The sequence below is a fragment of the Rissa tridactyla genome, chromosome 1 (assembly GCF_028500815.1).
Source record: "Rissa tridactyla isolate bRisTri1 chromosome 1, bRisTri1.patW.cur.20221130, whole genome shotgun sequence".
NCBI lineage: Eukaryota > Metazoa > Chordata > Aves > Charadriiformes > Laridae > Rissa > Rissa tridactyla.
In genome coordinates this window covers 118,602,479-118,614,890 of record NC_071466.1, presented here as the reverse complement: position 1 = coordinate 118,614,890, position 12,412 = coordinate 118,602,479, and the positions used below count along the sequence as shown (strand labels likewise).

General features: G+C 42.4%; 1 protein-coding gene across 1 annotated transcript in view; it reads right to left on the bottom strand.

Moving 5' to 3' along the window:
- MPZL1 (myelin protein zero like 1) overlaps positions 1-12,412 on the bottom strand; it is a 49,441-nt gene that overhangs the window by 6,397 nt on the left and 30,632 nt on the right. Inside the window, exons 6-7 of the mRNA XM_054203640.1 lie at positions 8,443-8,575; positions 5,173-5,278 (exon numbers count right to left, since the gene is read on the bottom strand). Coding sequence (XP_054059615.1) covers positions 5,173-5,278; positions 8,443-8,575 — 239 coding nt within the window. The remainder of the gene's footprint in view (positions 1-5,172; positions 5,279-8,442; positions 8,576-12,412) is intronic.

Sequence of the window (12,412 nt, the reverse complement as noted above, 5' to 3'; positions counted from 1 at the left end):
TTTGTGATGGGCTGAGGACAGGACTGCAGCCTGTTAAGAGCAGGTACCCAACAAGACACGTGGGACCTTCATGGAAAGGTCTGACCTGCAGCCCCCATTCTGCACACCCCAGCTGACACAAGCACAGAGCAGAAGGCTGCAACCACCTACCAGGTGACCTCGGCAGAGAGACCATACACTCCCTCCCCCCACACACACCCCACGCCGTGCAGGTGGGAAAGGGACTGTCCTATTTGAGGGTGGGGAAAATTACAAGGAGAAACTTTTTAGTTTGGTTGCAGCTTTTTTAGCAGTTTTTGCTTCAAAACCGTTTCATCTATTTAACTCTCTTTCCATTTCCCTTATGTCCCAGGAAGAAGTAGCCTTCACAGGCATTTCTCCCACCTTCTCCCCAGTACTTTTGGTATCCTGACAATTTAGAAAACATCTCTATGGAACTGACCCAGGAATCCTTCCATCCATCTTCCAAAGCAATTAGGGGCCAGAGATGAAAAGACACCTTCTGTCCAGAAAATTATGTCCTTGAAGGACCATATAGGTGCACTTCTGCACAGCTGTTTTCCCCACAACACAATAGCAAAGCACACACCTGATAAATACCTCACTCTTTCAGAGATAGTTTAAACCCAAAGTTTCCTGCTATCAGGTAAACCACTGCCCAAGTGATAAAGAGTAGAGGAAGGAGATGGACAGAAGGATGAAAACTTGTGAGCAGATATAAAATGCTGAAATTATAAATGACAGACTGAGGAAATGTTCAAAAAGAGATACTGATGTCTCAGAAAATTCTAGATTTAAAGTCTCATTAGAGCAATTTTTTTTTCTTTTCTTCTTTTTCCTCTATTGTCTCTCATGTTATATATATAGAGGGAGTGACATAATGTCTCCAACATTATATCAGTATTACATTACTAATTCAAATTACAGTGTAGTGTCTATACAAACTTCAAGGCAAAGTGATCTTTGTTTATTTGTAAGCAATTTTGGAAGTCTCATTGGCCTGAAGCCATAGCTCCAGGGTATTATAAATTCAGCTTGAGAGCACTTCCTATCAGTTAAAAAAAAAAAAAAAATCCACAACTGCATAAAGTACTCACTACGACAGCTAAAGTTTTGTTCAAGTAATTCTGATGGGTCAATTTTCTATCACAGGAGTTCACTCAGGATCAGTTATCACTATTCTAATTTTATGTCAGGTTAAATATAGTTATTCTGCTGCAACCAGCATGTTAAGCAGGGGTAGAGAGACTGACTGGTGTGATCACCTGATACAAACCAAGCTATTGTTGTCTGGATGTGCCCACTATCATCTAAATAAGTGGTAGATTAGTTAACACAGAGAAAAAGAGGATCTATTATAATGCTCCATCTATTTGATTTGCTGCCAAGTGATTTTCTAGCTGATTATAATCAGCACCAGGGACATTATTCCAGCATTTGATACCTCCAGTGATATGAATCTTGGTAAAGACTCTTCTTCCCCAAGTAAAACCTTCAAAAAAGTCTAAACAATTCAGAACTTTCACCTAATCCCAAATAAGATCATCCTGACTCTTCACAACCAGAAGACTGACTGGCACTGACATATAAAACCCACCATAAGACTTGCAATTTTTCCATTCAGAACCAAAGGGAAAAGGGCAGCAGGTGTACCCATACCTTGCTAAAAGTTTGTCAGCAGAGTCATGAATTGCAAGTTACCACAAAGAAAAAGGAATTGCAAAGTTAGACCAGCATGATCTAAGAGTGGTCCACAGTATTTTCAGACTTTTTTAGATTCTGAAAGGTGTTGCAGCTACCACAGATTCCAGCTCCAGGAAATTTGTCTGAAATTTAAGTTAAGATTCCCGGCACCATGAACTGCTCCTTCCCAGGGCCCTGGGGTCCAATTAAAGCCTGGAACAGAGCTTGAACAGAGCCTCTTCAGGCATGTCTTAAACCAGAAAGAGCAAAGACAGAGATCTGCACTTAAGTTAATGTAGCTTTACTGCTCCCCACTTCTACACCAACAGACCTACCCACTTAGGAGCTCTATACCATACTGCTCCGTATGCCAGAAATTTAATTCTATGGAAGTTACGCTTTAAGATCAGTGGCCCTTCAGCCTGCCCAGAAATGAATACTCGGCTACTTGCAAAGCACAGAGCCAAACGACAGCCACCTTGGAGTTACAGTATCTTGGGAGAACACACATCTGCCTCCCAGTTTGCTTGCTGCAACCCAGATTACTAGCTAAACATAGACATCCATCTGGGAAACACATATAGTTCTTGCCTTCACTGCAAATGCTTTTCTCACTCATCCAAAGAACAGTCATGGTAGAATATGAGTCACTAGGCATGGAGAAGAAACACCACACACAAATTTGACAGGGCAGAACATACCTGCTGAGAAGGAAGACACAGTGAAAACAACCAACTGAACATTTACAGAATCAGATATGTACACTTTCAGCACTCTGGGGCACTCCAGAAAGCAAGGTCCGCACTTGATAAACTTGCACCCAAAACACAAAGGAAGTGCAGGCTCAAGTGCACTTTCTGCTGAGAAGTGATGTGGGCACATACTCCATCACCGATTCTTAAACTGGCACATAAATAGCAAAATGAATAAATTTCACTTACTAAACTTAATTTAAATGCCACTCTTTGGGAGTGAGCACCTCTATTACTGTTTTTAACTTGCAGAGGCGCGGTTGTGTATTTGTACGCACAATTCTTCTTCACCAGTGAAGCACGAAGCACTCAGCCACTTCCTACACATCCTGCCAAGTCAAAGGCTATAAGGAAGCCCACAGGCCTTTACTGTTTGCCTGCATCGCTGACTCTGTGAACCACTGGTCTGTAATTGCCAGGCAAGCCAAGACACAAAAGTGTGCCTGAATCAGCAAGCAGGCTGCAATAGCTTCCGGGAACTGCTAGGAATCCAAATGCCAGCATTACACCTACACAACAGCTCAAAAGCTTGAATACTACAACTAATTTCTTGATTACCAAGAAGTATCAGGTTTTACTTATATGTGATGCTAGATTTCAAATATGTTAATTTGCATGTTGATGTCACCCTTTAAAAAACAAACCAAACAACAAACCAACAGCTAGAAGTTAAAAATATAAGTGTAATCAATTGAAATTTAGTTTCCTCACTGATTTAAACCATCTGTTCAAAATCTGATCTACCCTGATTTTATCGTGGATCTTTTTAAAGAGAAGTAAATATGTTTACTTGCTGTTCTAGAAAGATGGGGCAAATGCTTAACAGAACGTAGAGGAATCACTTGGTGCTACAAATGCTTGCCAAGAAATTAAAATCCAGACAAAGCGCTCTCTGCCTGACCAAAGAGATTCAACAAGTAAAAAACTAAAAAAACAAAAATCATCTCCCATGTTTTTCCTTTGAGGTCAGAAATGTTCACACTTTGGGTTTTCCTTTAGGAACTTACCTGTGGGAAGACCCTGGAGGACTCTGTCAAGGAATAAGCAGACTGGAGTGACTACAGAAGGGCAAACGCACACCAATTCTGAGTTAGATTTACTCTGACATATTCTCTCCTGTACATAGAGACCCAGAACACTGGGGACACGGAAGGCTGAAGACACAGTAAGTTTTCACACCAAAACGTTACAGAGAAGCTGAAAGCGTTTCTGCTTTCAAGACGTAAGCACACAACAGCAAAATTCTTCCTCCATGTAGCTCTCAGGGCACTTGCATGTAGTGCTTCGTACCATGACAGCAATTAGATAAAATATCTTGGTCTTTTGACCTAGGGAAGTTGACTCCAACAGATACTGAAACATACCTCCCATACCTAAGCTTTTTTTCGTTTTTTTCTTTTTTGGGGGGGGGGAGGTGGGAATCACCTGCCTCTTTCACCCATTCTAGAAGCCCCTCCCATGAACCAGAAAAGACCTTTACCTAGGCCTTATAGGCAGCCTGCTGCTACTAGGCCCGTCCAGTCAAAATCTGAACTATTTTTAAATCTTACAACTTGAGTATATTGCCTTCATGTTTAGAGAATAACTGTTCTCTGAAGTCAATAGGTCGCTTTGTGGGCCTATGTGCTAAAACTCTGTAAGTACTGCACTTGCCAAGAACAAGATGCATTTCAAAACCAGACTGGAAGCCCAACAGAGTAGAGACTTCGACTTTATCCAGCTCACTGTTAGCACGGTATTTTTTTCCTGTAGTGTTAACACATTAACACACATTTCCATTATTTTGTCAGGAGAAATTAAGAAACCAAGTATTAACTCTGATTTAGAAGCCCATTGGTTCACACACTACTCTTGCAGCCACTTGCTAAAAGGTGGCTAATTAAGAAAAAGTCCATTTCGGACTTAAACTCACTCAGGATCCATACCTCCACAGGAAAATTGTTGGGAATACACAAGTCAAGAGGTAAGGCACAGCTTACAAACAAGGAAATCCTGTACCCTGTTAACAGCTAATCATATACTGCACAGAATCCCTGTCTGACTCATGCTCTCTCCCCTCTAATTTCCCATGGGATGTTAAGTCTGGATAAGAGCCACTTTTTTCCTTCAAAGTCAGCAGAACTTTACCAACAGCAGCAAGCACAAGACAAAGGCCACAAAAGTTGGGTGGCTCAGCAGAGGAGAGCAGCAAGAATCATCTTCAAACTGATCGTCACTGGTCAGTGTTTGCACTGCGCTGGCTCATTTCCTTGTGAAGGATGAACGTGCCACAGGGCATCCACCTTCACAGCAATGAGAGAGTAAGTAAAACTCCTCCCCATTACAATCCCAGAACACATTAGGCAGCTTTATGGGGTGATTACTCATCTAGTAAATAATGTGGCCTCTACATTAAACAGCTACCCACTGCCCACTCCTCGCCAGGCTCTCATCCTTGCACTTCACTACCGCTTGCGTATGTTAACGCAGATCAGAACCATCTTTTTTTTATACGTTAGTACAAAAAGGGCATAAAACTCCACCCCAACAAATATCAACATACGGAACTAACGGAAGAGTTCACCAGTCCCAGCTTACTGCCCATCCCTTGTTCGGAGCAGACACTTTTACCCCCAGCCCTCATCACTTTCCAGACAGCACCTAACTCATGTGTCCCACCCTGCCTTTGTCTTTTCCATACCATTTCCCACACACTCTAGGAGGATCCTGCTTCAGGAAGCAGCAGGAAGCAGTTTACCTGGTGTGATCTGGCTGGCACGCTGTTTACCAGACCCTCTGTGTCGGAGGGCGACTTCTGTGGAGCCTGCTTAACCGGTGACATCAAGCTCTCAGAGGTACTGCAGCTGACGAGGTGGCAGAGCAGAGTTTGCACGACAATGTTCAAGAGGCACGAAAAAAAAAGAAGAACAAAAACAAAAAACGAGTGATGGCAAGATGAATGTGGCAGATTATGCCAAAGTAAAAATGAACACAATGGATTCTAAAATAAACACATATAATTCTCCATCTCTCCCCAGACATTTCTCTATCCTTCCTCCCAGAGTCTCGCTGGTAAGCAACGTGGAGGAACAACTATTAACATAGCACAGCAGCTCCTCCAAACCCCCTGTTCCCTAGATGTTACCATTCAACCCCACCTGTCTAAAGCCGTATGTGTTTTCTTCACTGAGGCTTCAGACTCAGTTAACAGTGGTAAACAGCAATTATCTTCTAACTGTAAGTTAAATAGTCCCAGTCACTGAGGCAAGTGTTATACCAGTGCTACAGTTAGAGCCAGCACTTGCAAGAGCCACCAGCTCTCCATATCAGAAAGGTACTTCCTACCAAACTCCACATTAGTTCCCTTGCTTTTGGTTAGGCTACAATCCCAAAATAATTCTGCCCACTCACACTAGTCTCCGGAGCAATTACTTTAAGAGTCACACGCACGTGACACGCAAGCTATGTGTCCTGATATAGCTACTCAAATATCTAATCAGGCAAATCTTGTGTTTCAAACAAAAAAAACCTGTCGTGGTGAGAACCAACACCCCTAAAAGAAGGTTGCCAGTTTTCACTCTCTGTTTGCTTTTTTTTCCATCTGCTTAAGGCAGGACTGAAAAGAAAACAAGCCAGTGACAGACAGAGAAATGAATACCACAGAGCTAAGTATATGAGCAAATGCCCTTACACTTAACATCAGTAGCTTCTGGGCAATGCAGTAATGGGTCTCTAAATGCTAGGTCTACCTCCTTGTACCCAAGCAACCAAGAAGGAAAACTACCCACTTCCTTGACAGCAGACACAGGAGTTCCCTTTTCTACCACAACCCTCTAACCACTGGGCCTTCTTTCCCCCCCATCTTTGTAGACAGACAGTGTACAAAGCAAGTACAGAAACAAACAAATGAGGACAGTGACATTAAGCAGACTGCCTCCTCACAGCGTAATCATTTTTTAGCCTGTGGTAAGTCTAACCACAGAAGACTTAGCTCCTCACACATACAGCAGTAAGAAAATTAAAATAAAAATACTGCCCCCAGCCATCACGGCAAGGGGCTTCTACTGTCTCAAATGGAGACAAAGCAGCCCTTCTGTTACCAAAATGAGGTAGTCATGAATTGTTTGATTTATTCACAAAATTCTTCAGAACTACACCATCTAAAAGTCATAATGCAGGTTTGAGCAACTAATGCACGTAGATCACTGCAAGTTTTCAAACACCTGAGCTGCCTGAGCCAGAGGAACACTTATAGGGTATTAACTTTTATTTTGACACAGAAAGGGCTCTGAATTTCCTGTGCTTTAGTCAGTGCACTGGCAAATTCACTGCTAGAAGAGATGGAGGGACACCAACTGGGATAAGCAGCAACCCCACCCCAGTTAGACATGAGACAATGAAACCCAAGCACCCAGTGAAATGCGTCATCCCTTTGCCAACAGATTCCAGCACAAATTACAGTGAAGTTATGTTAGTAGAGAGCTAGCTGGTTAGTCAGCAAAGGAAGAGGAAATGTGTACACATACACACAGGTATTAACAGCAACCACCAACTTGATTAGTTACCATGGTGTCTAGTGGGACTGGAAGAGAAGACCCAGCCCTGTTACATTCCCAATCTGGCGTCTATATCAGGATCTCTGTAAGGAGAGGAAGGTAAGCAGGATCCGATCCCAGCACACCAAGGCAGAAAGAAAAAAAAACAAACAAAAAAACACCAAAGTCAGAGCATGAATGGAGACTGTGGCCATGCAGGGGTTCCAGATGCCGCGCAGTGCCCCAGCCACCTCAGTTCAAGGCAGAATGGTTATCTAAGAGTAAGTGCATCTCACCACCACCACCACCACACACTGGGTTAGCATCATGTAGAAGACAGTCCGTAAGTTTGGAGGAGGTCACAGCACACTTGGTTTCTCTTTATACATCATGCAGAGCTGGTATGGTAAGTGAAAGCAGTATTTAAACTTCAGAGATTACTTTCCTGACAGAGTAGTTAAATCTACTACAAGAAATTACAGTGCATGAACTACTGCTCCAGGCTCAGCACCAGCATGTGTCCTTCAGCAGGAAGACACTGGAGAGCAGGTCTCTGGGAAGCAAGGCAAGAGGACCATCTCACGCACACCGCTGGTGCGTGACACTGCAGGTTTCTTTTCAGTTCTTAAGGGAAGGGCACATGCAGAAAGGGAAAACCAGGCTTTCCACACAATTTTGAGCACACGCAGCCGCCTTTGCTATATTTAGCCTTACCATTGGGCAATAGCCAACTCACTTTCTCTAAGCTCTCCAACTGCGAAAAGGATAGGGCAAAGTTTAATTTAGAAATCCCCACAAGTTTATTTTTGGAGTTATTTTCTTTTATCCTACAGGCAACCCAAACTCAAGTCTGCCTTTATTAATTTTTGCTTTTTCCTATGTCCACTCAAAGATCTGTGCTTCACTTTGGAGTTACCCTCCTAACACTAAAAACCTTGCAGGGTTGGTAACAGTTAACGAAAAACAGACAGCATATGAGAATGGATGCAGAGCGGATACTCCTCCTTTACTTTGAAGTGTGGTGATGCATGGGGTTTTGGCAAGTATACTCCAGGCTCAGGAGCCAGACACTGGTAACTGAAAAATACAGTCTTAATCTCAACACAGAGCATTCCTTAAAAGTGCATGTGTGGCACTTTTCCTTTGGGGTGGGGGGTAGCAGGGGGAAGCAGGGCTGGAGGGACGGGGAAGGGAAACAGACCAGAGCTAGGGGATCTTGACTTAAACATTCATAGGGCACATACACTTGTGGCTGGGGATCAACTCCAACATTTAGTGATTTGTTGGGTGCAAGTCATAGTCAGTAGGTCTTTTCAAGCATAGTACAAGGATAATCATTACATGCAGATGACCAGTGTTCCACACAGCCATACCCTATCTCTAGCTATGGCTGCCAAGACTTGGCTGAAACAACGCCTACCCCCCTCTAAGCCCTCCCTCTGATCTGCTGCTGTCCCTCACATCATCCATAGGTGAGGAGGGAGATCTCTTACCCAGAGTATCGTTTTTTAGAGTTGTTCTTTCTGATGACAAGACACACGACAATAGAGATGAGCGGTGAGAGACCTGTAACCGTACCGATGACTATCCCTGCCACCATGGCAATGGGGAACGCAGGCAGGCTGTCTGGGGAGAGAAGGGAGAAAACATTCAACTCTTCTGCATTCCCTGATTAACAGAAGTGCAAACCACAAATACTCTTGACCTTGGATTCATTTAGAGCAGAAGGCACTGCTCTATACCCAGGATACCCAGGAATTATAATATGCAGCCTAAGTGTTAGTGACAGCAGGCAGCCAGCAAAATAACGCATGAACAGAACACACACCAAGAGTGTTCTTAATGTCCTTCAGAAGAGACTTATATTGCACCAAGAATTTTTATGTGTCATGGAACACAAGTGACAATGAGGACAACCTGTCTCGTTTTGTATCTGAGAGGGAAAAAAAGAAGTTACACTCATCTAGCAATTCCCAGCAAGGTCAACAGGAAAAGGCAGGGATGCTTGAAAGAAGATTTGAACGTAGCACATTGCTAACCAACTAAGAGCACTGAAGGCGGGGTGCTCTCTGGGTAGCATGCAGCAGACAGCCTAGTTACTATCCATGATGACTCTTAAGATTGTTTATACACAATTCTGGTGTCTCAAAATACATCTCTATACATTTCTATAGAGTTGTTCTTTCCTTTCTTAAGTCAGGATCATTGTACGATATTAGAAACACGCTTATAGGAACACAGTATTGCTTTACTCATATTTTCCCCAATATAATTTTGGGGGAGGGTGCCGCGATTGAGAGACGGAGACCTAGTCGGGTGCAAGCTAGATCTAACTTTATTGTTCGATAGTTGTTTTTTATACCTTAAGTTATTCAACACAAGTCAGCGTGTAAAAGGCTCATTGGTTACACAGATAATAGCTTCATACATATTGCTAAAGCTGAGCTCCTAATTGGTTATACGTTGTAAGGCTATCTGGCTTTTACACATCCTGTTGCTGAGCTCCTTTCTAACCACAAGTTCCTTGTTTCATAGGCAAAGCTGGAACATTCTGGTCCGTTGCTCAAGACGCTTATCTTGTGACGGTAAACAGTCTTATTCAGCTAAAAGTTTCTTTTCAAAACACTCCCTTCTTCAAATCCTCTGTAGCTCGCGGTGCGCGAGCTCCAACACGTCCTTGTCGATAAGCTGGCTAGTACTAGGGTTTCTTCCAAGGGTGATCAAATCATTCCCGTCAGGAGGGTAAGCCACAAAAGAGCAGCCAGAAATAAAAGCCAATCAGAGAATGAGAACAAATGACTTGCACGGTAAAGAACACACAGACTACCATTCTAGCACTTCCCAGTAAGAAACAAAGTCCCTCCCCTCTCCCTGCATCATGTTTAATGCAAGGAACATCTCAGTCCAAAAGGTTTCTCACAAGACTCTGTGGTACACTAGCTACTTGCACCAAATACAAGTGAATCAGCATAAGATCCAAGAGGTAAAACATCTTACATAGAAAAATCTTTCTCAGATTCCTGCATCTGATCATCATGGAATCATTGAGGTTGGAAGGGATGTCTTGAGATTGTCTAGACAACCTAGACCCAGCTCAAGCAGGGTGAACTACCACAGTTTGCTCAATACTCTCTCCAGTTTGGTTTTGACTATCGCCAAGGATAGAGACTCCATAACCTCTTTTGGCAACCTATTCCAGTGTTCAACCACAGAAAAAATGTGTTTTCTAATGTTCAGACAGAATTTCCTGTTTCAATTTACACCCATGGTCTCTTGTCCTGTCACTAGGCACCACTGAAGAGCCTGACTCAGTCTTATTTAGATCCTATCAATGCGTATAAACACCTGGTGAGAGGATGCCCCTGAGCCTTTCTTCTCTTTTGCAGGCTAGACAACCCCAGCTCTCTCAGCTTCTCCTTGTACGAAAGGCGGTCCAATCCCTTAATCATCTTAGTTGTCCTTTGCCGGTCTCGTTCCAGCAAGGACCATAGGCTATGCTTATACAAAGCATCCCAGAAAGTATGCATTCTGTAGACCACTTATTTAGAAGGGAGCGGCACAACACGGTACCCTGAAGCAGGGGCATCATACTAAGAAAACAGGGCTTACATTTAGTAACGTTCATTTTGAGTTCAGTGACTTTCAGGAGAAGGGCTGCCTGATCTCTAGCCATTTCACTGATCATACCATCATTTGGCCAAATGTTACATCAGCAGCTTTCCTAGCTCTCCAGTGTTAGATGGCAATTCATAACAACATGGTAATTCATAGTCTTAGTATGAAATTAAAGATGAAGACATGAATGTCACAATTTAGAGGAAGACATCCCTTCTTTCCAGAACTTTTTTGTCAGCCCAGAGATCCATCTGCTATTAAGGAAGAGAGGCCTACAAATGGTAATGCTTTCCAGGTACAGAAGACTGAGATTGTGTTTGAGCCTTGTGCAAAGATAAACAAATTTATTTTGAAGCATATAAGAGGCAGGAGTTCCAGGGTTTTTGTGCTTTTTCACCTTTCCAAGGGCAGAAATAACTGTCTGCAAAATCATCAAAACAGACATGCATTTCTGTTAGCAGACCCTTTGTTGCCTTGCACATAAGAAAAAAAAACCACACACACTTTTTCAGAGCAAGAAAGTAAGCGGCAACCCAAAACTACAGTACAGAGTGTCCGCTGAAAGAGTGATACTAAAAATTTGGCTCAATCTAATCTGATAGTTTTGTAATTTCTTTGAATCAGGAGGGGTTTTTTGCTTGGTTGAATTTGAGTAAAGGACAGCAGCTATGTTCTGTTGACAGAGGTTTTTAAGAATGTATTAAAAATTGCAACTGTTTGCATGTGAAACTAGAGTCTGGCTTTATTGTTTCTCAGAACGTGGTCCAACAGACTGTAGAAAAGCTCACACAATTTTGTGACCACATAGTTCAGCTGAAGAATGTCTCCCCCCATTTTTTCTTATATTTTTCAGCTTTCCACAGTTACATGAATTCCTCATAACTACTTGCAGATCAGCCAATGACTTCATTGTAACAGACAGTCCAAACACCAGCCCTGAAAGCTAACATTTAATAGCTTAACAAAAGCCAAAAATCCAGCCTTTCAAAGAATACTTTTCACTAAATATCACTGTAATTAAAAGCAACTTCCATTTTTGCTCAGAGCGTGTTAGTATCAGTTTTATCAAATATGCAAGAAACTGGAGTTTTCCACTGCTGCTAATGTTTTCGTATGACAATTCTAATTTTTTCCCCCATGAGAGTTCAGATCAAAGATGGACTACCTCCAGATAACACAAGCTGCCTTGAACACAGTCTTAAATAGCTTCCTATTACAAGTAGGGGCAGCCTCATGTAAGGACCTGGAGTTCCCTATAAATGTCTGTCAGTTATGCTCTGAACAGTAGCCTTTTCCAGATTCAGTTGCACTAGTGAAAGAATAGTCTTGCTTTTCATTCCTGCCAGTAGGATTCTTCCAATACAGGTTATGGAGCTGTTTGTGCAAACACTACGTAGATACTGCAGTGAAGATCAGCCGAGTTAGTTTGGCTTGGCAATTTTAAACAGTTAAGCCACCCTGGAACTTATTAAAATGTTTAATCCAAAACCTAAGGCTAACCAAGCATCTATGAGATCATTTAAATGTGTAAAGTATGTATGTCGCTTTGAACAGTTTACAACACCAGACATATGATTCAGAACAATTAAATGTATACATGGTAAAAAAAAAAAAAAAGCACAAGAGTCAACATGTACTTATTTCAATTGAAAAAATCTCTCCAACTCAGCTCAGGATGAGTTGCAACCTGTCACAAGAGCAGTACTTCCAGGTACAGTCAGAATGCAAGACAGCATTAGAGCTATAGCTTGAAAACCTGTTTTCAAGGTCTTCCTAAGAATTTGAAGAAAATTGTTGCAGCATTGTTCTGATGACGCGAAGTATTGCCAAATACAGGTTCCCTTCAGA